A 23837-nucleotide genomic window follows, 5' to 3' on the forward strand; every position below is an offset into this window, starting at 1 on the left:
GCCAGGGATTCCCTGACCGCCCGGCGCGCCCCAGTCCGGTGGGGCTGGGTCTCCACCTCGGGGCCCAGCAGCTCCTGCCGCCGGCTACATAGCAGTCTCCGAGCCACCTACTGTGTGTCCCGCCAGGACTGCCCCCTGGGAGCGGCCGCTAACCGTGCGGCGAATGGCTGAGCACCCGGCCCTAGCGCAGTGCGTGCCGGTGCCACCCGGACCCCACTCCCCTGTTTCTGCCGCGTGCCCGGTCCTGTTGGTCTCTCCAGTCTCGTTCAGTCTCCCAAGGAGGCCCTGGGAACCAGAAATGCCTCCCCCTCCCCCGCATTATCACCGTCACCCCTTCCCCTGTGCCCCTCGCCACACACACACACACTAGCCTGAAGCTTGAGGAGCACCCCGAACCACCTGTGTGGAAGAGAGAGTCCGGAGGTCCCTGGCAGGACCCACTGTCCCCCTACCCCAGCAGGCAGCAGGGGCAAAAATAACTGTTCTCAGTAGCTTTTCCTGGGGGAAGGGACTTCCATCCAGGCCACACAGCCCTTTCCCCCTCAAAGCCCCATTTGTTTTTCATTTCACAGATATTTACACACCTACTGCATTCTAGGCAGGGGCTGGTCAGCTGGGCCTGGGGCATGGGAGAAGGTAGGCACTTGTCTAAGCCTTTCCTAGTCCCTCACCTTGTGGCTTCCCCCTGAGATTTTGGGAAACCCTGAGCCCCCACGCTGCTTCTGTGGGAGCAGCCTGGGTGGGCAGAGATGACCTGGGACAGGTGCCCTGTGAGGAGCAGGTGATGCCCTACCAGGCTGCTGCCTTCGCCCACAACTTCCCTTCCCCACTGACCCTGCATTCCCCTGGGGGTAGGGCTGGAGGGTTTCGTGTGGTCCCAGGAAGCCATTAGGCCAAAATTAGCAGCAGCCCTAGTCCAGCCTCACAGCCAGGCCCTGCCTCCCTCCCTCCTCTGTGTCCCACCTTTCCCTGTGCCCCATCTTTCCAACTACCAGCCATAAATGCAAACACTGAGCAATGGAGAGATGGGAAAACAGAGGGTGTGTTCCAAGATTTTATCTCTCCTCAGAGAAGTAGACTTCCAGAGCACACCTGCCATCTTCCTCCAGGAGTCTGTTCACTGGGCTCTTGCCCACACAGACCTTGTGGCAAGGACCATGTCTTAAGAGCTCAGAAATCACAGTTCAAGGCACAAAGCTGGGCAGAGCTGTTCTGCAGTTAAAAGTTCATTGAATGAAAGAATGAATGATGGGGAAAGTGGCTGAGTCTTCAGACTTCAGCCTATTTGCAACTTCCCCAGGAAGACCTGCCTTCACCTCCTCCCAACAGATTATCACCAGCAACACCACCAGTAAGTGAGCACTTGTATCTGCTACAGGCTTGGCAGGCACTGTCTCCTCTAAAATCCATGGGGAGGTGGGCCCATCAGGCGGAGACAAGTCAGGTGGACACAAGTGGCCACAGCCCAGGCCAGCCCTTGCCTCCCCTATGCTCTGTGTTAAGGCCTGAGTCACAATTTGTTGAGTGGGTCTCTTTCCCTCTCTGCACTGCTTCAAGTGGGCAAGGGTGATGTCTGTTTGCTTGTGGTCTTACCCTCATCCCTGTACATAGTAGGCCCTCAGGCTGTTTAGTTGTGTATGTTGATGAACAAATGATTGAATGGAGAGATGGGGACAGGGGACAGGCACTTCCTGTAAAAAACGGGCTTTCTCCCACCATGGACTCTGAACTTCAGTGAGATGAGCAGAGCAGGGAGTAGGCCCCAGGCAGGGGTGAGGGTGATCCACCCATCCAACAGTGTTTGCATGGTCCTGGGGTCACAGCCAGAGTAACTCTGGGTACCTGCCCCTCCCTGGAACGGGGGTAGGGGCAGAGCCCCTGGCTGAGACCAGCATTCAGCTCCCGCTGTGGAACCCCCAGAAGATTCTGAGGCCCTGGGCTGACCCTCAATGGTCTTCAGCCATCCTTCTTCCTCTGCCCCAGAGAAAGAAGATGGGCGTCCTGGGATCTGAAGGGTCTGAGGTCAAGTTTCAGTCCTGTCCCAGCCTCTGCCAGGGAGTCTGTACTGGACCAGGATTCCTTTACATTTGGATTTGGGGACCCTCCTGAGAAGTGGACCTTCACCTAGTTCGTTGAAATTCTCATCTCCCCAAAAGTCCCTTTCTCTGGGGGAGAGATGCAGATGGAGGCACCCCATGAGCAAGCACCTGGCTCTGCCCCGGCACGCCCTATGACTGACAGATGCAAATATCCCGCCGGGCCCCCGCAGGCCGCTCCCTCCCTCGCTGGCTCACCCGCCTCCCGGCCAGCTCCCTCCCTCCTTTATCTTATCAAAGCCGGGTAATTACAATTGCTATTTTGTTTCCCCGAATCTGCAATCAGAGCTCCCTGGCCCAGATGAGGGAGCGCCTGTCAACCTGATCGCTGAGTGACAGCCCGGCCACCTTTCCCGGCCGCCCCCACACTCCGCAAACACAAACACACACACGCACAGACACAAACTCCCTCACCTGCAAACACAAACACACACTCTTCGGCAACACACGGCCCGTCTCCGCAGACACGCCCTCGCCGGCACCCAGACACACTCCTTCAGCCTATTTCCAAACGCACCCCTCGATCCCAGCCCAGCCCCTGGCCCCTCCAATCCACACCCGCCGGAGACCGCAGCTTGCTCCGACGCGCGCTTCCTGCGCCGGGCGTTCAAAGCGCCGCGGACTCACCGCCGACCGTTCAAATGCAAATCGCCGAGACTACGTTAAGCACTTCGGCCGCTGTCTGGGAGTCGTCTCCCTCGGCCCCCAAATAGGAGCCTGCCCTTCCTCCAGCAGTCGGCAAACCCCGGCATATGCCTTCATCCCCCAGGGCTGTGAGGTCACAGTGAGCCGGCAGCGCTCCTACTGTGCGCTGAAGGGCAGAGAAGAGGGCTCGAGGAGAGGCGGGGGCGTGGAGAGAGGAATAAACCATGCCCAGCTGTGTCCGCAGGGCGTCCCAACCGGCCAAGATACTCCTGGGCCGAGAGGCTGATGTGGATTGGGCCCCCACTGCGGGCAGGAGCGTGCTCGGCGCTGGCCCGCTCCCACCGGGAGACCGACCCGGAAAACCGGGAAAGAATGCACGGAGCGATCAGTGTCATCGCGGGGGGTGGGTGGGGTAAATATTGGGGCGGCGCCGCGCAGGGTGTAGATGGGTCAGCTAGGGAGGCCTCCCCGGAGAGGACTCTGCGAGGCACTCAGCCAGTCTCCCGCTCCTCCTGCCACGCACGTGCCGAGGCCTTTGGAGGCTGGGGCCAAAAGGAGGAAGGAAGGGAAAGAGGAGTGAGGGCCGCAGCCCGACTTCCCCGCTCCAACTCGAGTCGTTTGAATGAATGAATGAACGTATGCACGCATGCAAGCAAGCCTCAATGGCATTCCCCCGGCTTCTGCCCAAGATTCGGCCGCCCAGAGCACTGGCGGGACTCGGAGGCCCCGGCCCCAGGGCACCCGCCCGGAGCCTCTAGAGGCCAGGGGAGCGGTACGACCACGAGCGGCTTCTACCTCGCCCGCCAGAGGGCGCCAGCCCGGCCTTCCCTCTGCCTGCCGACCGCGCTTCGCAGCGAGACCCATAGTTTCCAGCCAGGCCGCCTCTCCGCTGGGTTCCCCAGGGAAGCATTTTTAAGAGTCGTCCTGGAGCAGAGAAAGGCGCCTGCGACCCAGATCACCACAACACAGACGGGCGTCATCTCCCTTTGTCCTCAACTTGAGGAAGAGGGAGGTTGGAAATTGGACCCCTAGTTCCTCACCACGGGCTCAGGGAGAATCTCCTTCACTAGGGATGCGCTGAAGAGCGTGCGGGTAGGTACTGAGGACGCAAGGTCTTCAAAGCTGACCTCACCTGCCCCAGAACCACCAGCCCATGATATCCCGGAGCCCCTCCCCCTTGCCCAGAGGCTGGGGGTGGGAGTTGGCCTGACCCCCATCAGGCCCTGTTCTCTGTCTATCCTCAGCCTTTGTGGCCCCAGGCTGTCTCGGGAGGCAATGTTTTGTTTGTTTGTTTGTTTGTGGGCATTGACAATCCTCCCCCCCTCCACCTACACAGCTGCTGAACTGCTGACCCCAGAGCTGGTCACACACACTCATCCTCAAATCAGGTGTGTCCCTTCTTCCTGGCACAAAGACAGCCAAGTGCCAAAACTACCTGATTCCAGGCACCAGAGACCCCCAGACCCCACGGGGTGTGGGGGACAAGAACCCCTTAGTCCAGGAGGCCAATTCCCAGGAGCCCTTTTCTGCCCCCATATGCCAGGCCACCCGGATTCTGGTTTCCCTGTCACCCAATCTGGCTAGTCCCCTCCATCTGGCCCCCGGAGTCAGGTTTCTGTAAGGTCCCAGCCCTGCTCAAGAGAGGGCCTGCAAGGCTCAAAGGAGGAGCGAAGCCTGGTCCCGCCCTGCCCTCACAGGCCCTCTCTGGGCCGGAGCCCCTCATGGGGCTAGGGACGCACATTCCTCAGGCTGCCCAAGCCCGCTTATCTGCCCCCTGCCCATCAGCCTGAGTGCTGACAGAGGCCCAGACCCCTTGTTTGGATGCTGATAACCTCCTGCGATGGCCCTCCCCCACCTGCAGAGACTGAAAACGGGCTGAGTGTTGGGAGGTCCTCTTCCAGCAAGGCAACTGGGGCCCAGGCCCCTGGTCCTAGCCCAGGGTCGTGAGGGTAGAAGATCCCAGAGTTCTCCACCCTCCCCCAGGCCCAGGACCACCCTGGGTGCTGCCACAGTGCCACCTGGCGGTCCCTAGGGAAACATCACCTAGCACAGGAAGAAGCCACACAGGAGCTGCAAAAACCCCACACCACTTTATTTCAACCTTTATCCAAAAATGTAAAAACTATTAAAAATCTGTAGTTCTGAGTTTCAGGCACTAACTTCTAATCCTCACAGACAGGTGGGAAGAGAGGCCCCAAGAATGGTGCAAGATCAGAAAACCAGGGCTGTGTGGAGCACAGGCCCTCTCCTAGCACCAAAGACCCAAGTCCCTCCCACCCAAACCCCACCCAAGCTCTCCTCTTCAAGGAAGAAGAAACATTTACAATTCTTGAAACTTCTCGGGGAACAGGGTTCATGGCGGTGCATGGCGCACGGAGCTGACCTGAAAAGAGGAAACAAGGAATCAGCACCTAGGCCCTCAACTGCTTCTCCCGCCCCTTCCCAGAGCGTGCTGGGCACTTCTCCCCGCAACTCACCAAGGAGGGCTAGGGCCTGCCCCCCTGCTTTTTGGCAGGAAGGATGGGGCACAGCTCAGCTTCTTCCTCGTCACTGTCTTCTTCTTCTTCCTCGCTCTCCTCCTCAGAAACATCATTGCTCATCGTAACTGGTGGACACACAAGCAGTAGAAGGATGGGATGTTAAGACCAGACACTTTCACACCGCATCCATTTCTTCATGCCCTGTGGTTCTAGGCTTGCAGGGACCCTGACCTCCCAGTGCTTATGGGCTAAGTGGGAAGAACCTCAGACCCTGAACTGGGTCACAGAGAGCCAAAGGAGTCTTCATCACTGGAGCTGGAGAAGCTGGGCCATGTTCCTTGGAGGAGGTAGGCTTGAGTAGACGGAAAGGAGAGGGCATGTCATGCACAGGGCACAGCGTGAAGGGCACGCAGACCTGTACAGGACTGCACTGGGAGATGAAGGTGGGATGGGGCAGGAGTGCGAAGTGGGGGAAGCCTGATGGGAGAGTCTACTGGAAGCAAAGGAGAGGGCCCTTTCCTCCTCTCACCAATCTGGTGCCGCCCAGTGATCCGCACAGGGCCAGAGCCCGACTTCAGGCGGAAGGTTACAGGTGGTTGGAGCTGGAAGTCGTCCAGACTGAGCTGGGAGGAAGACAAGCATGAAGGCCTGGCCCACTCCTAGCCCACCCCACACTGTAATGAGTACTGACGTCCTCAACCCCCTCACCACCACCACCACGAGGGTAGAGCTGGGGAACTCACCATGGGTTGGCAGGACAGCTTGAGGTTGGCCACAGGGACTGCGATCTCCTGATGGTCATGGTTCCGGGCCACAACTTCTACCACATTACACTCGTCTTTGGCTCCCTCGGTGAGGCAGAGCTGGGAAGGGTACACAGGGCCTCAGCGTCTCCTCAAGCGAGGGCTGACACCACAAGTAAAGGCATCTACCCTAGCACCTGCCCAGCTTCAGAGGTCCCGGTTCACCTGGCCAGGGGAGCCGCCCATGCCGGGGGGTTAGGCTGAGGAGGTGTCTCCAAGTAAAGGGGGTCCGGGGGTTGGGTAGAGACATATATTGCTTGCCTGGGCTTATTTATTAAAACCCCACTCCCCCGCCCCTCACCATGGTTAGTGCCAGCACGTGCTCCGCATCATCCTCTTCCTCTACCTTAAAGGTGAAGGAGCGGGTGTGGCCGGAGAGCTCACAGCCTGGGAGAAATAACAGTGAGTATGCCTGAGCGTGTGTACGGGGCTGGGGGTGGGGGATGTCACCAACCCGCGGTCACGTGTAACCTTGGGCGGACGAGCCATTTACACGTCCACCTCCTTCTCTTCTCTCAGAACACCTGGGGCGCTCGGCCGTGGGCCCCGCCCAACACATCTGGGGCAGGGATCTCGCCGCCCCCTTCGGCTGTGCGTGCGAGGCCCCCTCTCCTCCAGGAACGGCAAAGCAGCCCTCCGCCCACACCCACGCCGTGAAACCCTCCGCATTCCGTCTCTCATCCCTACCTCTTACCGCCCCAGTACCACCCTCAGCCTCTCCCTTCCCCAATACCGAAGAAAAAACTGTCCATAGTGACTGGGGCTGGGACCCGCAGGCCCCCGACACCCCCGGCCCGCGTTCGGCTCTCCTGACTCAAAAACGCCAAGGCAGCTGCAGTGCCGGCGGCCATGCTGCAAGGGCCTTTTCCAAACTCCGCCCCCGACACGCACAAAGCCGGGGACCCTCGGCCAGTTCCGGCCCCGCCCATTAAAGGAGACGCTCAGTCCCGAAAGAGAAAAGGCACCGAGACCCCGCAGCCCTACCCGGAGCCCGCAGCTTCTGCTCGTATTGTATCAAGACCGAAGAGAAAGGAAGTAAACATCACAGAAGAACGGATTTGGGATTTATGTTAACATCCTTGCTCATTTCCACGACTATGAGGGTGTGCACTTCCCCAAGCTCCTCGCTCTGTGTCGGAGGAGTGTCTCCCACTCTTCCAACCCAGGGTAAGCTTTCGTTAAAGGAGGTATAGATATAAAAGTTAACCCTTCTTACTCCTCCTCCCAGCAAAGGTGGGGTTCAGGGCAGTGCTTTTCCGCCACAAGCAAAGGAAATGCACTCAGATTGTCTTTGCCTCAAGAGAGCCGAGGAGCCTAAAGACTTTCAGTTCAGGAATTCCCATCCTAACACGTGTGTCCTCTCGGCTAAGCCTCTCCTACTCTTCCTGCTCCAATGACCCCGCAACTTGTTATGCCTTCACTGAGCCTTAGCTGCTGGCACTTGCTAGCAGAGGACTAGTTAGTTCATGTGTGTTCTGTTCCTGGCCGACCCATGCTTTTTGAGCTTTTAATTCCAAATCAGCCAGAAGTTATCTTTGCGCCCTGGATTGTCAGTTTACGCTACTCGCGCCATCTTTCGCCTTTTGAGAATCAGGCCAACTGTGTGCTTTTTCCCAATAGATAGCAAAAACTCAAACAAGAGGCCCTATTTCACACCCAGGTTGTAACTGTGGCAAGAGGGTGGGGTGGCTTGGCTAAGAACCAGTCTACTTTTCTTAGCTCTTGCCCTAAGGAAAATCTGGAAGTGATGGGAGGTAGGAGGGCTGCCTTCAAGATCCAATCTCTAACTTGGAACAGCTGTGGAGAGGAGGCATACTGCTTGTAGGTGAGGCATGAAAGAGGAGAGAAGGTAGGGCGCAGACAGGAAATAGATTCACACAATACAACACGACAAGCATTCACTTCAAGTTTTATTTTGCCTCTTGCATGGTCTTTTACAGTTCGTTTTCTACAGGAACTGAGCTCTGATCTAAACAATCAATAAAAATGTCATTCCAACCTTAATATTCATAACCAGGAAATAGCATAGCACTTCATGATCCTAGAGTGATGAAAGCAAAGACCAGGACATCTGTTTCACAGTTACCTGTGACCAGACCAGCCAACATGATTACTAAAAGCCAAGATAAAACCAAAAGTAAACTTACTAAAACATCCTGATTCCATGAGGTTAACTCTGAAATCCTCCAGACAAAATGCTAGAATTGTCCACTACTGTTAAATACGAGAAAACTGAGGAAAATTCAGCTGTCTTACTATCTAGTAGGGGTCTTCCCTTCATCTCAAGCCCTCAAAAATGCAAACTTGGTTCCAGCTTTACAACATACCATATCCTTCTATCAGTTAAAAGGTTTCTAACCTTAAAACCTTCTCTCCTTTCTTCTCACCTACTTAGTGCATACTCAAAGGCCTTGGTTGAAAGTCACTAGGTACCACTAGGTACAATGCTTTAGGGCTGTCAAAGCCCACACTGGTGGAGTTCTATGAAAGAAACTGAAGTTTCTTTCTCTTTACCCCTCTCCCCTCACTCAGCTCGAAGTTAAACAGCTGATGCGAAGCTGCAGAGAAGCAAGATAACAAAATACTGTTATGAATCCATGGAGAAATCAGCCAGCCATGATGAAAAAATGAGTCCTGCAGAGATTATCTGCCAGCTTCATGCTCAGAACCCTTAGAAACACCGAATCTAAATTAAAATACATGAAGCTTTCACAATCTGGTTAAAGGAAAAAGGTAACTGTAAATACCTGGTTAAAGTGTGCTCATTCTTTCTTTCAGAAATTAGATACAAACATGCAAGAATTAAAGACTCTGATTTAATAAAAATCAGTAGTAACAGGTCTTGAGATTAAAAAACAACTGACCTGAGGGCAAATGGGACCAATCAGTTCCCGAACCCTACCTGACAAATGTCAAATCCAACATTTCACATGCTGACCTAATATTGAGGTTAATTTCCAGAAGTAACTGCACCTTGCAACAGATTAATTCCTACAAAATTAGGCTCTCGTACCCCAAATGGTCATGGCCTAGGCGGGAGGCACTTTAAAAATAAAACTTCAAAAAGAACAAAAACAACCCCAAACCCAAAGACAAAAGAAAATCCACTTTTCACTGGTTTACATTATTCAAAGTGCCATTCTGAACCAACACCCTTTCATTTTTAGAGGAAAAAAATTTACAGAAACAGTAAACACAAAGGATAGTCAGGTTACAGCTAGTTTATATACAAAGAAATTTACAAGTTTGTCAATTGTAGGCTTTTGCCACAAACAAATGCACATTTGTCCCTACAAAGTACAACATGCCTGAACCAAGTCATTACAGGAGACAATTGGCCACGGCTTTACAAAAAGCAGAATAACTGCCCCAAATTGAATTTATTTATTCAGCTTAAACTAATGCCACAACCATCCCACTTGGAATCACTCCACCCTGACACTTCTGAAACCCACTAAATCTTTTTCATCTCTGCCATGTCCCCAAAGACTGAGACATTTCACTCAATAAACCAAGGAAGATGACAGATGTTATTTTGATTACCCTCAGGTGAGAAATGCAACCACACTGGATGCAGAAAATAGTGCTGACTACATTTATTGAAGACTCTCTCCCTGTATAAGCCCATGTAAAAGGTCTCAGCACCTAACACAAGACTCAAAAAGGAAGCCCACATCTCTTTCATACAGGATTTGCTGCAATACTATATTCTTCCAACCAGTGAGTAGTCTGAAAGTGTGATGGGTGAGTTTTACATAGTCTTCTTTGTTTCGAATCCAATTGGCTGATCTGTTGCCACTCCAGAGGCTGAACTGTATGAAGACCTCAACTGCCACCCACAAGGTGCAGTTAAGAGACTTTTGGACAGTTCACAGTGCCTACAAATGTCACAGGCTCCGACCAAGTATAACCACATCCTTTGGAAATCCTTCCATTTTTGCAATTTCAAAACAGCCTAACTTGCTGTAAAATTCCAGAATTCTTTTATCATCTGGTCTCACTTCACAGAAAGCTCCCCGGGAGCCTAGAAATAAAACAAATATTCAAAACATAAATAAGTCACTTAATTCGTATAATTATGGATATAAAACTATCATCTTTGATATAGTTAATATAAACAGGGCTTGTCAATGCCAGCACCTACATTTCATACAATTAAAAAAATTCATATTCAAAAAATTAAATAATGAGTGGCCACTGCACCCGGTTTTTTTTTTTCTTTCCAAGACAGAGTCTTGCTCTGTTGGAGTGCAGTGGCACCATCTTGGCTCACTGCAACCTCAGCCTCCCGGGTTCAAGCAATTCTCCTGCCTCGGCCTCCCAAATAGCTGGGATTACAGGTGCCTGCTACCACTCTTAGTAGAGACAGGGTTTCACCATGTTGGCCAGGCTAGTCTCAATCTCTTGACCTTGTGATCTGCCCACCTCGGCCTCCCAAAGTGCTGGGAATACAGGCGTGAGCCACCGTGCCCAGCTCAATTTTTTTTTTCAATCAGGCAGAGATGGGGTCTCAGCTACGTTGCCCAGGCTAGTCTCAAACTCCTGGACTCAAGTGATCCTCCCACTTCGGCCTCCAGAAGTGCTAGGATTACAAGCATGAGCCACCAAGCCCAACCAGCATTTCTCAATTATTATTTTTGTTTTTTATTCTTGAGATGGAGTCTGCTCTGCCCAGGCTGGAGTGCAGTGGCGTGAACTCGGCTCACTGCAAGCTCCGCCTCCTGGGTTCACATCATTCTCCTGCCTCAGTCTCCCGAGTAGCTGGGACCACAGGCACCCGCTACCACACCCGGCTAATTTTTTGTATTTTTAGTAGAGACGGGGTTTCACCGTGTTAACCAAGATGGTCTCGATCTCCTGACCTTGTGATCCACCCGCCTCAGCCTCCCAAAGTGCTGGGGTTTACAGGCGTGAGCCACTGCGCCCAGCCAACATTTCACAATTATTAATACACATGCAATTCTTCACCACTTATTAATTCAGAAACCAAGTCATAAAAGGTGGGAAAAGCAGTATAAATTTACAATTCACTTCTTTCCTTTTATATCCAAAAATATATAGTTATTTCCCTATCTTGCCCAAATACCACCAACTCCACAAATATGTACTCACCATTAGCCTTCAGTGAAGACAGGAGGCAAGCCATCATGCTTTTGGCCACACTTGGGTCAGTTACTTTTTTGTGAATGTCCATCTTTATCAGAGAAGGGAAATTAGCAAGGAAAGTTTCTGGCAATACTTCCTGTTCTTCATGGAAACTCAACATTATTTTCTGGAAAAATTAGAATCTCTTGACTTTCACAATAGTTACGCATTAGAATCTAACTCAACTACAGAACTCAGCAACAAGAAAGCAATATTTAATAACTCTTCCAGTCACTATGTAAGTTATCTCACACAGGATTATCCTGTAATTCTAGCTGAAGCGTTTTCACTTTCTTTTTTTGAGACAGGATCTTCTTGTTGCCCAGGCTGGAGAGAGGCAGGCATTCTCTCTCGTGTGCACAAGCGCGCACTCTCTCTTTCCCTATTTATATTGTCAGGGCTGGTCACGAATTCCTGGGCTGAAGTGATCCTTCTAGCTCGGCCTCCTGAAGTGCTAGAATTACAGGTGTGTGCCACTGTGCCTGGCCACCGTTTTCATTTTTAAAAAGTTTGAGCCGGAGATCGAGCCCATGCTAGCTAACACAGTGAAACCCCGTCTCTACTAAAAAAAAAAATACAAAACATAAGCGGGGCGTGTTGGCCGGTGCCTGTAGTCCCAGCTACTCGGGAGGCTGAGGCAGGAGAGGGCGTGAACCCGGGAGGCGCAGCTTGCAATGAGCCGAGATTGCACCACTGCACTCCAGCCTGGGCTACAGAGTGAGACGCCCTCTCAAAAAAAAAAAAAAGAAAAAAAAAAAGTCTGGGCCGGGACTGGTGGTTCATGCCTGTAATCCTAGCACTTTGGGAGGCTGAGGCAGGCGGATTGCCTGAGCTCAGGAGTTTGTGACCAGCCTGGGCAACAAAATAAAACCCTGTATCTACTAAAAACACAAAAAATTAGCCAGGCATGGCGGCGTGCGCTTGTAGTCCCAGCAACTCGGGAAGCTGAGGAAGGAGAACTGCTTGAACCCCAGAGACAGAGGTTGCAGTAGGCTGAGATCCCACCACTGCACTCTAGCCTGGGCAGGAAAAAGGGTTTGTCTGGCCAGGCGTGGTGGCTCACTCCAAGCCTGTAATCCCAGAACTTTGGGAGGCCAAGGCAGGAGAATCACGTCAGGAGTTCGAGACCAGCCTGGCCAACATCGTGAAACCCCATCTCTAGTAAAAATACAAAAATTGGCTGGGCCTAGTGGTAATTCCAGCTACTGGGAAGCAGAGGTTGCAGTGAGCCGAGATCGCACCCTTGCGCTCCAGCCCAGGTGAGAGACTCTGTCTCAAAAAAAAAAAAGTGTGTAAATGCTATGTGGTATTGGATCCTAGAACAGGAAAAGGACATTAGCAGAAAAACTGGTGAATAAAGTTTGGTGTCTGATTAATAATAATGTACCCATGATGGTTACTTAGAGTTCACAAATACAGAAAATGGATAAGGAGTATACAGAAACTCTGTTTTAACTCGGCAACTTTTCTGTAAATCTAAAATCATTTAAAATACATAAAATATTTTAAGTTAACATATTCCTTACATAAAAATGTGTAAATTTTATGTTATTTATATTTTACCACAAATTTTAAAAAGTTCGTATGCTGAAAAGTGTCAGATGTGGAACACCAATACATCAGCATTTCAATCACCAGCATAGTGTCAATGTAATCTCAAGTAAGTGAGGAAACACCAAACCAGTCTTTTGTTACACAGCCATGTGACTAAGGGCAAAAGGTAAAATATAGAAATAAACTATGAATAAAATGAGGCCCGGCGCAGCAGCTCATGCCTATAATCCCAGCACTTTCGGAGGCTGAGGAGGGCAGATCACCTGAGGTCGGGAGTTCAAGACCAGCCTGACCAACATGGAGAAACCCTGTCTCTATTGAAAATATAAAATTATCTGGGCGTGAGGCAGGAGAATTGCTTGAACCCAGGAGGTGGAAGTTGCGGTGAGCCAAGATTGATTGGTTCACTGCACTCCAGCCTGGGCAACAAGAGCAAGACTCCGTCTCAAAAAAAAAAAAAAAAAGGACTATGAATACTTTGGTATGGTGGAGAGGGGTAGAGAATTTTAGAAAAGGAGAAGAGAAAGAACATGGAAGAAAAAAGTATCACAAGTAGGCGTCCAAATATCTTATTTACTGTGCATAAAAACTATCCCCAAGAAGGAACTATCTAAAAAATGCATGCACTGGCCAGGCACAGTGGCTCACGCTTGTAATCCTAGCACTTCAGCAGGCTGAGGCAGGCAGAATGCTTGAGCTCAGGAGTTTGAGATCAGCCTGGGCAACATGGTGAAACCCCATCTCTACCAAAAAAATTGGCTGATGCTTGGTGGCTTGCACCTGTAGTCCCAGCTACTTGCAAGGCTGATGCAAGAGGATAACTTGAGACTGGGAGGTCAAGGCTGCAGTGAGCCATGTTTGTGCTATTACATTCCTGGATGACAAGGTGAGACACTGTCTCAAAACAACAACAACATATACTGATGTATAAACCAAAATAATCATATAATATATTGGCCAACATGGGGCACACAACTTTTTTGGAGATGAAAAATGTATTTAAGTTGGGACAGGACAGACTAAGAAGTGCTCCTATCACAAAGTAGACTCTCAAGAGAAGCTCACTCTTATTTTTAAATCACAATGTAGAATGCATTACTCAGAAGGCAAGTTATTAACCTTCTGACAACCAACCAAACAGATTTAAATTACTTAAATTGTCCTGAGTACTCAACAAAACGACCATAGTATCTTTTGTTTTTTTGAAACGGAGTTTGGAGTTTCGCTCTGCCGCCCAGGCTGGAGTGCAGTGGCACAATCTCGGCTCACTGCAACCTCCGCCTCCTGGGTTCAAGCAATTCTCCTGCCTCAGCCTCCTGAGTAGCTGGGATTACAGGCGCCTACCACCATGCCCAGCTAATATTTTTTGTATTTTTAGTAGAGACGGAGTTTCACCACGTTGGCCAGGCTGGTCTTGAACTCCTGACTTCAGGTGATACACCCGCCTTGGCCTCCCAAAGTGCTGGGATTACAGGCACGAGTCACCGTGCCTGGCCAAGACCATAGTATCTTTAAAACAAAGAGGAAAAAAGTGTTGTCTTTACTGTGTTTTCACCTGAGGAAATATTACAACAGTACTCCCAAATAAAAAATTGTCCCAATATTGGGGAAACAGTGAAAAATGTCATGATAAGAATAAGCCATAAGAATTCTTTCTGCAAGAAAATTAACTTACAAAAGCACTAAGATTTTATGACGTATCTACGTACTTTTCCATTTTAGTAAGTACTTTAATAAAACAAAACAAAACAAAACAAAAAAACCATTACCATAGTATAATTCTTAACCTGTGTATTACCTCAGCCTCAGAGAGTTCCTTGTCACCATTTGGCTTGGTATACTTCTCCTGCATGAAGGGTATCCAGGAAATTTTACATTTTTTAATAAAGGGGGTCACATCTACAGTGCCCAAGGCGTAACCACATATGCCATCTTCATCTTCTAGGACAAAGCAGTAATCCAGGCTGAGGGAAAGCAGCCCTCCTACTAACCTGCTCAGAAAGGAAGAGGCCACAGTAAACTTAAGTTGCTAATATAAAATTCAGATTTCAGTGATGTAAGACCCACTGTACTTGAATGAACTTACGGAAGCTACATTTAGTGTAAGAAGGAACTAGAAATGCACACACATTCAGATTTTACTAAAGCCAAAGTCGGATATAAAATAAATGAATGTATTTCCAGTCATCACCTCCCCTCAATCTGATAAGCCTGGCTATAAAAGGTCTATTCCCAAATCCAAATACTCATCACATACTTGTCTCCAATAAGATCAGGCTGACTTTGAAAGGGTAAACCCACTCCATCGTCATACATTTCTCTGCAAATCTTGTACACGGATGCCTGAAAATATAATCTAGTTAAGCAACACATCAAGAAAAATGGTAGCAGAATCTAAAAATATAACTCACAAGTCAGTCTGAGGAGGGAGTAACAAAATGGCCTATCAGAAATATCACCTCTTCTTTGTAAAATAAAGATTTATTCATTGAGTCAGATTTGTAAAACCAGCAAAAAACAGCAAGGTTTGAGGAATACTGAGATTTGGCTTTTACAGAGGATGGTTTTTGTTTTTGTTCTTTGAGACAGAGTCTTGCTATCACCAGGCTGTAGTACAGTGGCGCAATCTGGGCTCACTGCAGCCTCTGCCTCCTGGGTTCAAGCAATTCCCTTGCCTCAGGCTCCTGAGTAGCTGGGATTACAGGTGTGTGCCACTACACCCAGTTAATTTTTATATTTTTAGTAGAGATGGGGTTTCACCATGTTGGTCAGGATGGTCTCGATCTTCTGACCTTGTGATCCGCCTGCCTCGGCCTCCCAAAGGTGTGAGCCACCGCCCCCAGCCTACAGATGACTTTTGATAGTAAGTTGTGTTCAAAGGCCAGCAAACCTTGAGGTATAGTCTCTTGACTTTCTATACATTAGGGATAAACCTGTTACTGTATTTTTTTATTTTTGTGTCGCCCAGGCTGCACTTGCGCAATCTCGACTCACTACAACCTCCACCTCCTGGGTTCAAGTGATTCTCCTGCCTTAGCCTCCCAATCAGCTGGGATTACAGGCATGTGCCACCATACCCATCTAATTTTTTTTTGAGACAGAGTCTCGCTCTGTTGCCTAGGCTGGAGTGCAATGGCACGATCTCGGCTCACTGCAACCTCTGCCTCTAGGGCTCAAGGGATTCTCCAGCCTCAGCCTCCAGAGTAGCTGAGATTACAGGCACACCCAACTAACTTTTTTTATTTTTAATAGAGACCATGTTGGCCAGGCCAGTCTCGAACTCCTGACCTCAGGTAATTTGACCGCCTCGGTCTCCCAAATTGCTGGGATTACAGACGTGAGCCACCGCGCCTGGCCCTGTTACTGTCTTTAAACAGTCTTGCTTTTTTTCTTTAGTTGATTGTCAACAGCCTGTAGGTACTTCACAATTGAAAATTACAGAACACCAATATATTAGAGAAAATCAGTCAAGGACAACACATCATTTAGACACATTAACTATTTTGTAACTCCAACTCTGAATACAATTCATCTGACTTTTTCAAGGGAGAAATTAAAGAACTTGGCACAAGATGTTAGAAGTCTAAACTCCTTAGATTCTTCCTTAAATTTCTTTTTTTTTTTTTTTTTTGAGACGGAGTCTCGCTCTGTCGCCCAGGCTGGAATGCAGTGGCCGGATCTCAGCTCACTGCAAGTTCCGCCTCCCGGGTTTACGCCATTCTCCTGCCTCAGCCTCCCGAGTAGCTGGGACTACAGGCGCCCGCCACCTTGCCCGGCTAGTTTTTTGTATTTTTTAGTAGAGACGGGGTTTCACCGGGTTAGCCAGGATGGTCTCGATCTGCTGACCTCGTGATCCGCCCATCTCGGCCTCCCAAAGTGCTGGGATTACAGGCTTGAGCCACCGCGCCCGGCCTCTTCCTTAAATTTCTCAAGATACGTTGAATGTTTTAATGAACTTTCTCCATCTAAAGTTTGTAGTTTTAAGACAGGATTCTTTTAACCAGTGAGTTCAAAGGTAAGTTTTAAGTGTGCACCATACCCATACACCAAGTTGGTAGGTAGAAAGACAATTACCTCATCTTTAGGAAAATAAGGTCTTATAGTATAAACTTTGGAGGTAGGAGTCAGTGGAGGTGGCTGAAAAAAGAGATCATTTGCCCCATCAATTGGCAGCAAACGCTGTGGGAAGAAAAAAAAGGAGATGAATTAGTGTTGGGAAGGTATCCATTTCTTTAAATGGGTGTGCACTGCAGATTACCAACTTATATTAACTGGCTACTGCAGGCAGACCTAAAGAAGAGGGGTGTACTATGCTTTACTAATAGAAATACCTCTTTGCTGGGGGAGGGGAGTGCTTCTGAATAGAAATTACCCACTCTGAGTTACAGCTCTCTTAGTGGCATATTAATGGGGATTTAATTTACAGTAAAAACAAAAACAAAAACAAAAACAAACCTATTCCAATTATGACAAATCTATTTTTTTAAACCTATCTTAGATAGACCATCTCTCTAAGATAAGATGGCAGAACAGAATGTCAGGAGGAGAGGTTTGGTCTGAAGAGGGTTATCTGTCCAGGAGACGCTTTATCCCCAAAGCAATGCGCTTCAGTTTGCTGTGCGCAGCAGAGCACCTGTTGGGGGGAGAAAAGTAGAGCACCTAGAAAGTCCATGAACAAATTCCAGCAGCAAAAAAACTTTTGTTAAATTTTCAGCAATGGACAATTCTTTCAAGCACATTATATTTACAAAATAATTGGATAAATATCCAAAAGCTCTTTCACCATTTATTTGCATAATTACTATTTTTTGCTCATGGAGTTTCCACTGGCAGACAAGCATGCGCGCATTGTGCATTGCGGGCGCAGATTAAAATGCTGTGCGACCTGCAAAGAAACAATGTGAAGTGTATACCTAGAGCCGCTGCGCTTCGCAGGCGCGGGGGGGATTGGCAGCATCTCCTTCAGAAATTACTGTGAAAGAGGAGGAAAATTTGATTTAAAAATCCAGCTATGTAACTAAATTGAATTTGGGACTAGAAAGCCTTCGGCAGACCAATCCTTCCAGCCATCTGATGCGCAACATAAGGTTTCTCATAAAACAAAGAAAATGTCAATTCAGTTGTGAATTCATATTGATACCTGGAACTCTCCTGCTAGACCACCTCTAAAGGCCCAGGGTTCTTGGTCTCCAATTAAGAATTGTGCTGAAGAATGACTACGACACCCTGTTGAGATCAGATCCAAGCGGAGAACGTTACGAGAAAGGGGATTTCCTGGGGTCTCAAATGTCCAACAAACTGACAAACACTTCGTGGAAATAGCTCTCTAACAATAATCAGGGTTTCAGGGCAAGGCTATGATAATAATTATTATTTTTAAAAATAGTAATGGCATTTCAATACTAATGTTCCTTCTTCCAATTAATAAATAATCAGTATTATCAGTTCTACTCTTTAATTACAGGAAGGAAAGTAAATCCCAAGTTTGTCTGGGTTAACTTCATACATTCCCTAGATATTATACAAATCAAGCTAGTTGCTTGCTCTGTCATAAAATTGCAGTAACTATAAACTAAAATGACTGACAGATGATTAGACACTTTATTATCACAGCCCATGAAGGAATTAAACCTGTCTGAAGTCACATTTTACATTTTGAGGAGGGGTACAGGTAAGGGAAAAGGGTGGGGGAAGAGGATTAATCTTGTCAGAAAACTAAGGTCAGTAGAATAAAATACAAGAAATTAAGTTGACAAAATGAAACACAATGAGAAAAATTTTTTTGGACAAAATTCAAAATCAGACTTGGCTAATAACAATACCAGTCTGACAGATTCTGAAAACTAAGGAGAGCCAATTGATGTTATTTTGTCCAGAGCTAAATACACTTTTCTTAAAAGTATGACAGTATCTGGTTCCTCTGACCAGCCATTATAATCTTTGCAAAACACCGAATATACACATGGAATACAGAAGTCACTATTAAAGTCACCACTTAACTAATAGGCAATAAAGCTAGCTAACAGTAAGACATAATTAAAGGCAAATGTTTGGAGGCCAAATCAAAATCACTTGCCTAGTCTTCTGACAAGATAAAGCAGCGCAATATAGTTCTTTTCCATTGGAAGACAGCATTCTACCTCCTGTTCAAGTTAACAGTCTCATCAGTACAAGATATAGTGTGCTAGTCAGACAGTCCCAAAGCAAACCAATTTTTTGTTAACAATTCAGCCCATTAAGAGATTGTATCTGGTTTGTCATTTTTCAAGGGTAGGGGTACTTTTAAAAAACATAAAATGTAGTATTTGTAAAATAAATATGAAACAGGGTCAAAATTTAGACTATAAGAGAACCTGTCCCATTCCGTAACTCAGTGTAATTTACACTGCAGGAAAAAAACTATACCTTTCAAACTTTAAGATCAGCCAATTTCCCCTACCCCCTACTTTGAGACTACAACATAACTAGCACTTCCAACTATTACAATAAAAAGCTGCATGTACGAAGAGCTGTGTAAATGAAAACATGGTTAATGCCTCAGTCGCTGCGCAAACGTGACTTCAGTTCATGTCTACCGCCCTTAAATCTACCTCAGCTACCTCACAGATAGAACCTTGCAATTTAAACTAATTAATCATGACGCGCTGTGAACATCTGCCGCTGTCCATCCAATAGTAGTAGACACTTGTGCTGAGGATTCTCCCATCTGTACACAATGGGGAAGAAGATAATAGAAGTCATTAGTAACCAAAAGTACTGCATAGCCACATTGTTTAAAGGACTGAATGCCAGCTGGACTGGAGAGAGGAGGAAAAGGAAGGGTTCTAATCAGTAAACCCCTGAAATTACTACAGAACCAAGAAAATACTCTCCCTGTCGTGAGCTTTTGTAAAGCTATGTGGATACGAAGATAATTATTTAAAACTTTTAAGATGTTACAAGATGGGGATGTCCAATCTTTTGGCTTCCCTGGGGCACACTGGAAGAACTGTCTTGGGCCACACATAAAATACACTAATTACAGCTGATGAGCTTAAAAAATAAATAAATTTAAGAAACTCACAATGTTTTAAGAAAGTTTACAAATCTGTGTTGAGCCACAGGTTGGACAAGCTTGCTATAAGAGCTTGGGATTGTGTAAGAGCTATCTATATAATTTTGGAAAGCTACCACCATAAATGCTTAGTGCAGACATAAAAACCCTAAGAAACAAACAATACTGTGTATAATCAAGAATTTAACTTCTAATAATTCTTAAATTAAAAACTGAGTATCAAATGTTTTCTGTCATGTATTTCAAGCTCAATAATCCAAATTTCAGGTTCAAAATTCCTAAGGGCCTTAGAAACTTAAGTTTAAATCCCTATAAGAATTAATTATAAGAACCTGAGCAGAAGCCTGGAAGGCACATGTTGTCATCCAACAACCAATATTGAGGTCTCCTGAGCCTAACGGTAGATGTCTCCCATGCGTAGGAGCTATACGGAGCCTCCCCGCCCACCTCTGCCTCCCCAGAGATGAAGTCTCGCTCTGTCACCCAGGCTGGAGTGCAGTGACACGATCTCGGCTCACTGCAACCTCCACCTCCTGGGTTCAAGTGATTCTTCTGCCTCAGCCTCCCGAGTAGCTGGGACTACAGGCATGTGCCATCATGCCCAACTAATTTTTGTATTTTTAGTAGAGATGGGGTTTCACCATATTGGCCACGCTGGTCTCGAACTCCTGACCTCATGATCTCCCCACCTAGGCCTCCCTAAGTGCTGGGACTACAGGTTTGAGCCGCTGTGCGCAGCCAATATATCCTTTTTTTTTTTTTTTTTTGAGATGGCATCCCCCTCTGTCACCCAGGCTGGAGTACAGTGGTGTGATCTCAGCTCACTGCGACCTCTGCCTCCTGAGTTCAAGCGATTCTCCTGCTTCAGCCTCTCAAGTAGCTGGGATTACAGGCATGCACCACCACGAGTGGCTAATTTTTGCATTTTTTTTAGTAGAGACGGGGTTTCACCATGTTGGCCAGGCTGGTCTCGAACTCCTGACCTCAAGTGATCTGCCCGCCTCAGCCTCCAAGAGCGCTGGGATTACAGGGGTGAGCCACTGTGCCCGAAGCTATACAGAGCCTTTTACCATGAGGTCAGAATACGCTCTTCCACCTGTTATATACAGCAATCCCAAAAAAGTTATATATTTTCAAATTAACAATCAGAGACTCTACTTTTAGTAGCTAATTAGCTGTATCACAGGGAAACTTTTTTTTTTTTTTTTTTTTTAAACATTTAAGAGCCCAAAAGGTATACAGGCAGAAAGTGGAAAATCTCACTACTACTTTTTATTCTAAGCTCACGGTGTTTCAGATATCAATTTCACAACCAAGACCATGAACCCCATTCACAGTATTTGTGACTACTATGAAAACTATGACAGGTCACTCAGCCTTGCTGCCTGCTGTGTGCTGTATATAAGTCCATTACATATTCCTTATAGCTGGATTGAAAACCTGAAAATGAAATGAGGTCCCTAGAGAAACTTGGCCATGCTGGTGCTTTTTACCAAGTTTGACAATTTAAAAAAAAAAAAAAAAAAAAAAAGTGTTCAAAGGAGACATACAAAAGTCCATCCATTTAATGCAGCAGAGATGTTTTAGGGGACTACAATTTCTATCCCCTGGTAAAACCAACACTTGGTAGAAGGATAAAGAAAAAGTCACGTGAAATACTGAATAGCACCAGAATAGCCTTACACTAAAGCTCGCATGCGCACAGGGCTGGGAGGATGGCTTCCTCTTGCCAGGCCCCTTAGAGGTCATTTCAGCAATTGTTCTGTTAAACATAGCATTAATGTTATCAAGACACAGCAAGCAGCAGAAAGCTTATGGAGTCACATTTCATAGTGTCTCATCTCCAAATCAGATAAAAGTGGTATACAGGGTTCCATCCAGAAAGCATTCAGTCAGAGCAAGTTAAAGTCAGAACACTTTCTAACATATTTTTTAAGATACTTATGCTGAATTAGCCCAAGGGAGAAAAATTAATGTGCTTGATGTATTTACTAAGACTTGCATCTCAAGTCTTCAATAATGCCTACTTTTGAAAGAAACCTAGGCAAAGAATTGAAAAGACTTGGAAACGTGCCAATTCCCTAAATGTTTTTCTCCCTGTGGGATAATTTTTTTTTAAAGGGACAATATATTTGAGGAGAAGAGATTATTCCTGGTACACCTACCTAACCACTGTACAAAAGACTTCACCATAGACATTATACTCTTGATATCCCAAACATAGGAGTACATGTCATAAAGGATTGTCCTGTTGGCACAATTGGACAGCCGAGTGAACATTCCCATCACTAGTCCACACATCTCTTCAAACTTGGCTGCTCGTGACCGCCATTCTTCAATCTATTGAGGATCAATAAAAAGACTCAAAAAATTGCAAGCTTAACAAAATAATCTAAGACACAGTTACATATTAAGCTGTGTATGTTGTCAGGTATTGGCAATTTATCCTAACCATTAAAGTATCGCTTTGTGTCTCCCCAAACTGACAAATATTCCTAAAATAACACTTTTCCTTATTGGTAACTAGAAGGGCAAAATATGAAACTGAAGGTACCAGATTTAGCAGAGTCCACATCCACTGTAAATAACATACTTTTTTTTTTTTTTTTTAAGACAGTTTCCCTCTTGTCACCCAGGCTGGAGTACAATGGCGCAATCTCAGCTCACTGCAAACTCCACCTCCCAGGTTCAAGCGATTCTCCTGCCTCAGCCTCCTGAGTAGCTGGGATTACAGGTGCCCGCCACCATGCCCAGCTAATTTTTGTATTTTTAGTAGAGATGGGGTTTCACCTTGTTGGCCAGGCTGATCTCGAACTCCTGCCCGCTTCGGCCTCCCAAAGTTCTGGGATTACAGGCATGAGCCATCATACCCAGCCTAAAGAACATATTCTAAAACATGGTCAATTTTCTGTCAGTTACAGTGTACTCATTTAAGAACTTTCTCCACATTACCACTATGGGGAACCACCCAGGCTTCAGCAGCAGGCAAATTAAACATACTCACTTTTTCAGAGTCTTTTCCTTTGCAGTTGACACTGACAACACTACTATTTGCTCGAAGCCACTGAAATTCCCGTAACATCTGTGCTCCTTTGGGTCCATGCTCATAAGGAAGGTAGAATAGATCAGCAAGTAACTGCAAATCCTCCAGGGTCACTGGTTCCGCAGTGTATAAAGGTTTTTCATTTGGACCTGGCACAAACTGCTCCTTGTTTGTCTGTTCATCAGTCTGCATAGGGGCAATGTCACTAATACAATCTTCTTGCATGGACATCTCTGGGGATTTTGATTCAGCTATGCTCTCTTTATCAGTGTCCATTGGTTTCAATTCCTCTGCCATTTTCGCTTCAACAATTTCACTCAGTATTTGACTGTCATTCTTGTGGTCCGTTTCTTCTTGTTTTTCCACCACCATGTCCATGGGTTCTTCATCAGGCTGTTTCTTTTCTTCTTCCTTGGTCAGAGTAGTAGGCTCACCACTCAAGGCTGCTCCCTGGCTCATAATGGGCTCCTGATAAACTGTTGTTACTACAGTTGTGGCATTTAAAGAAGGTGCTGCAACTAAAGGAGTCCCATCAACTACACTTGCTTTAGCTCCACTGTGTGCAACTTGCCTACCTACAAAAACAAATGTATAAATAAATAAAATGGTCACAGAGATAATTAGAATTAGAGACAGAACACATTAGATTCAGAAAGATGCTTTATCATATTTGTTAAGTGGAACCTCAACGTTAGATTCAAATTAATTTGATCTCTAAGAAAAATGAGATTTATCTACACCACTAGGGATGCAGGAATGGACGGGGGTTGGGAGGTAATAAACATGCCAACATCTACTATTACATTCTCTTTTGAAAATTTGTATCTAAAAACCCTTAAATTACTTCAAAAAATTTATTTTTAAGAGAAAATAGCATTCCATCAAAATAAAAGCTATTTAAGACCAAAAGTAAGATTTAAAAATCCTTATTCTCTAGATCCCCCAATTTCATTTAATTTCACTTTGCTTAGTGGGCCTAAGGTAAGGCACATGACAGTGTTTTTTTTTTTTTTTTTT

General features: G+C 46.9%; 3 protein-coding genes across 6 annotated transcripts in view; all 3 read right to left on the reverse strand.

Annotated features, from left to right (window-relative positions):
• The window catches only part of FGF8 (fibroblast growth factor 8 (androgen-induced)), a 32988-nt gene that overhangs the window by 6403 nt on the left and 2748 nt on the right, over positions 1-23837 (reverse strand). The window contains exon 2 of the mRNA XM_011977447.1: positions 11875-11879. The gene's annotated coding sequence lies outside the window, so the exon portion shown is untranslated. The remainder of the gene's footprint in view (positions 1-11874; positions 11880-23837) is intronic.
• On the reverse strand, positions 4813-6892 carry NPM3 (nucleophosmin/nucleoplasmin 3). Of its 2 annotated transcripts, none has more exons than XR_001005775.1 (6): positions 6758-6876; positions 6326-6411; positions 5961-6084; positions 5751-5844; positions 5215-5346; positions 4813-5124 (listed from the first exon to the last, which is right to left on the reverse strand). XR_001005775.1 is itself a non-coding variant. In XM_011977445.1 (6 exons), exons 1-5 carry the CDS (start codon positions 6873-6875, stop codon positions 5228-5230), a joined length of 537 nt encoding a protein of 178 aa, XP_011832835.1. In that variant the 5' UTR covers positions 6876-6892; the 3' UTR covers positions 4813-5124; positions 5219-5227. The 2 variants fall into 2 exon arrangements, 1 of the variants encoding a protein (XP_011832835.1); XM_011977445.1 differs by having other exon boundaries at positions 5219-5346; positions 5965-6084; positions 6758-6892.
• MGEA5 (meningioma expressed antigen 5 (hyaluronidase)) overlaps positions 7917-23837 on the reverse strand; it is a 35687-nt gene continuing 19766 nt past the window's right edge. For 2 of the 3 annotated variants that reach the window (XM_011977443.1, XM_011977442.1), the window contains 8 exons: positions 22782-23395; positions 21943-22117; positions 17864-17949; positions 16798-16902; positions 14981-15066; positions 14522-14714; positions 11137-11296; positions 7917-10048 (listed from right to left, as the gene is read on the reverse strand). In XM_011977443.1, coding sequence (XP_011832833.1) covers positions 9912-10048; positions 11137-11296; positions 14522-14714; positions 14981-15066; positions 16798-16902; positions 17864-17949; positions 21943-22117; positions 22782-23395 — 1556 coding nt within the window. In that variant the 3' untranslated portion in view covers positions 7917-9911. The remainder of the gene's footprint in view (positions 10049-11136; positions 11297-14521; positions 14715-14980; positions 15067-16797; positions 16903-17863; positions 17950-21942; positions 22118-22781; positions 23396-23837) is intronic. The other variant, XM_011977444.1, reaches the window with a different exon arrangement.

Source organism: Mandrillus leucophaeus, unplaced genomic scaffold (genome assembly GCF_000951045.1).
Source record: "Mandrillus leucophaeus isolate KB7577 unplaced genomic scaffold, Mleu.le_1.0 Scaffold18, whole genome shotgun sequence".
In the NCBI taxonomy this organism is placed as follows: Eukaryota; Metazoa; Chordata; class Mammalia; order Primates; family Cercopithecidae; genus Mandrillus; species Mandrillus leucophaeus.

Bases quoted from the DNA above. Each gene is read 5' to 3' on its own strand.
- NPM3 (XM_011977445.1), bottom strand. From the start codon at position 6,875: ATGGCCGCCGGCACTGCAGCTGCCTTGGCGTTTTTGAGTCAGGAGAGC. The intron at 6,412-6,757 runs GTATTGGGGAAG...TATTTCTCCCAG, and splicing joins TATGGACAGTTTTTTCTTCG to GCTGTGAGCTCTCCGGCCAC. The intron at 5,347-5,750 runs GTGAGAGGAGGA...TGTGTCCACCAG, and splicing joins CACTGGGCGGCACCAGATTG to TTACGATGAGCAATGATGTT.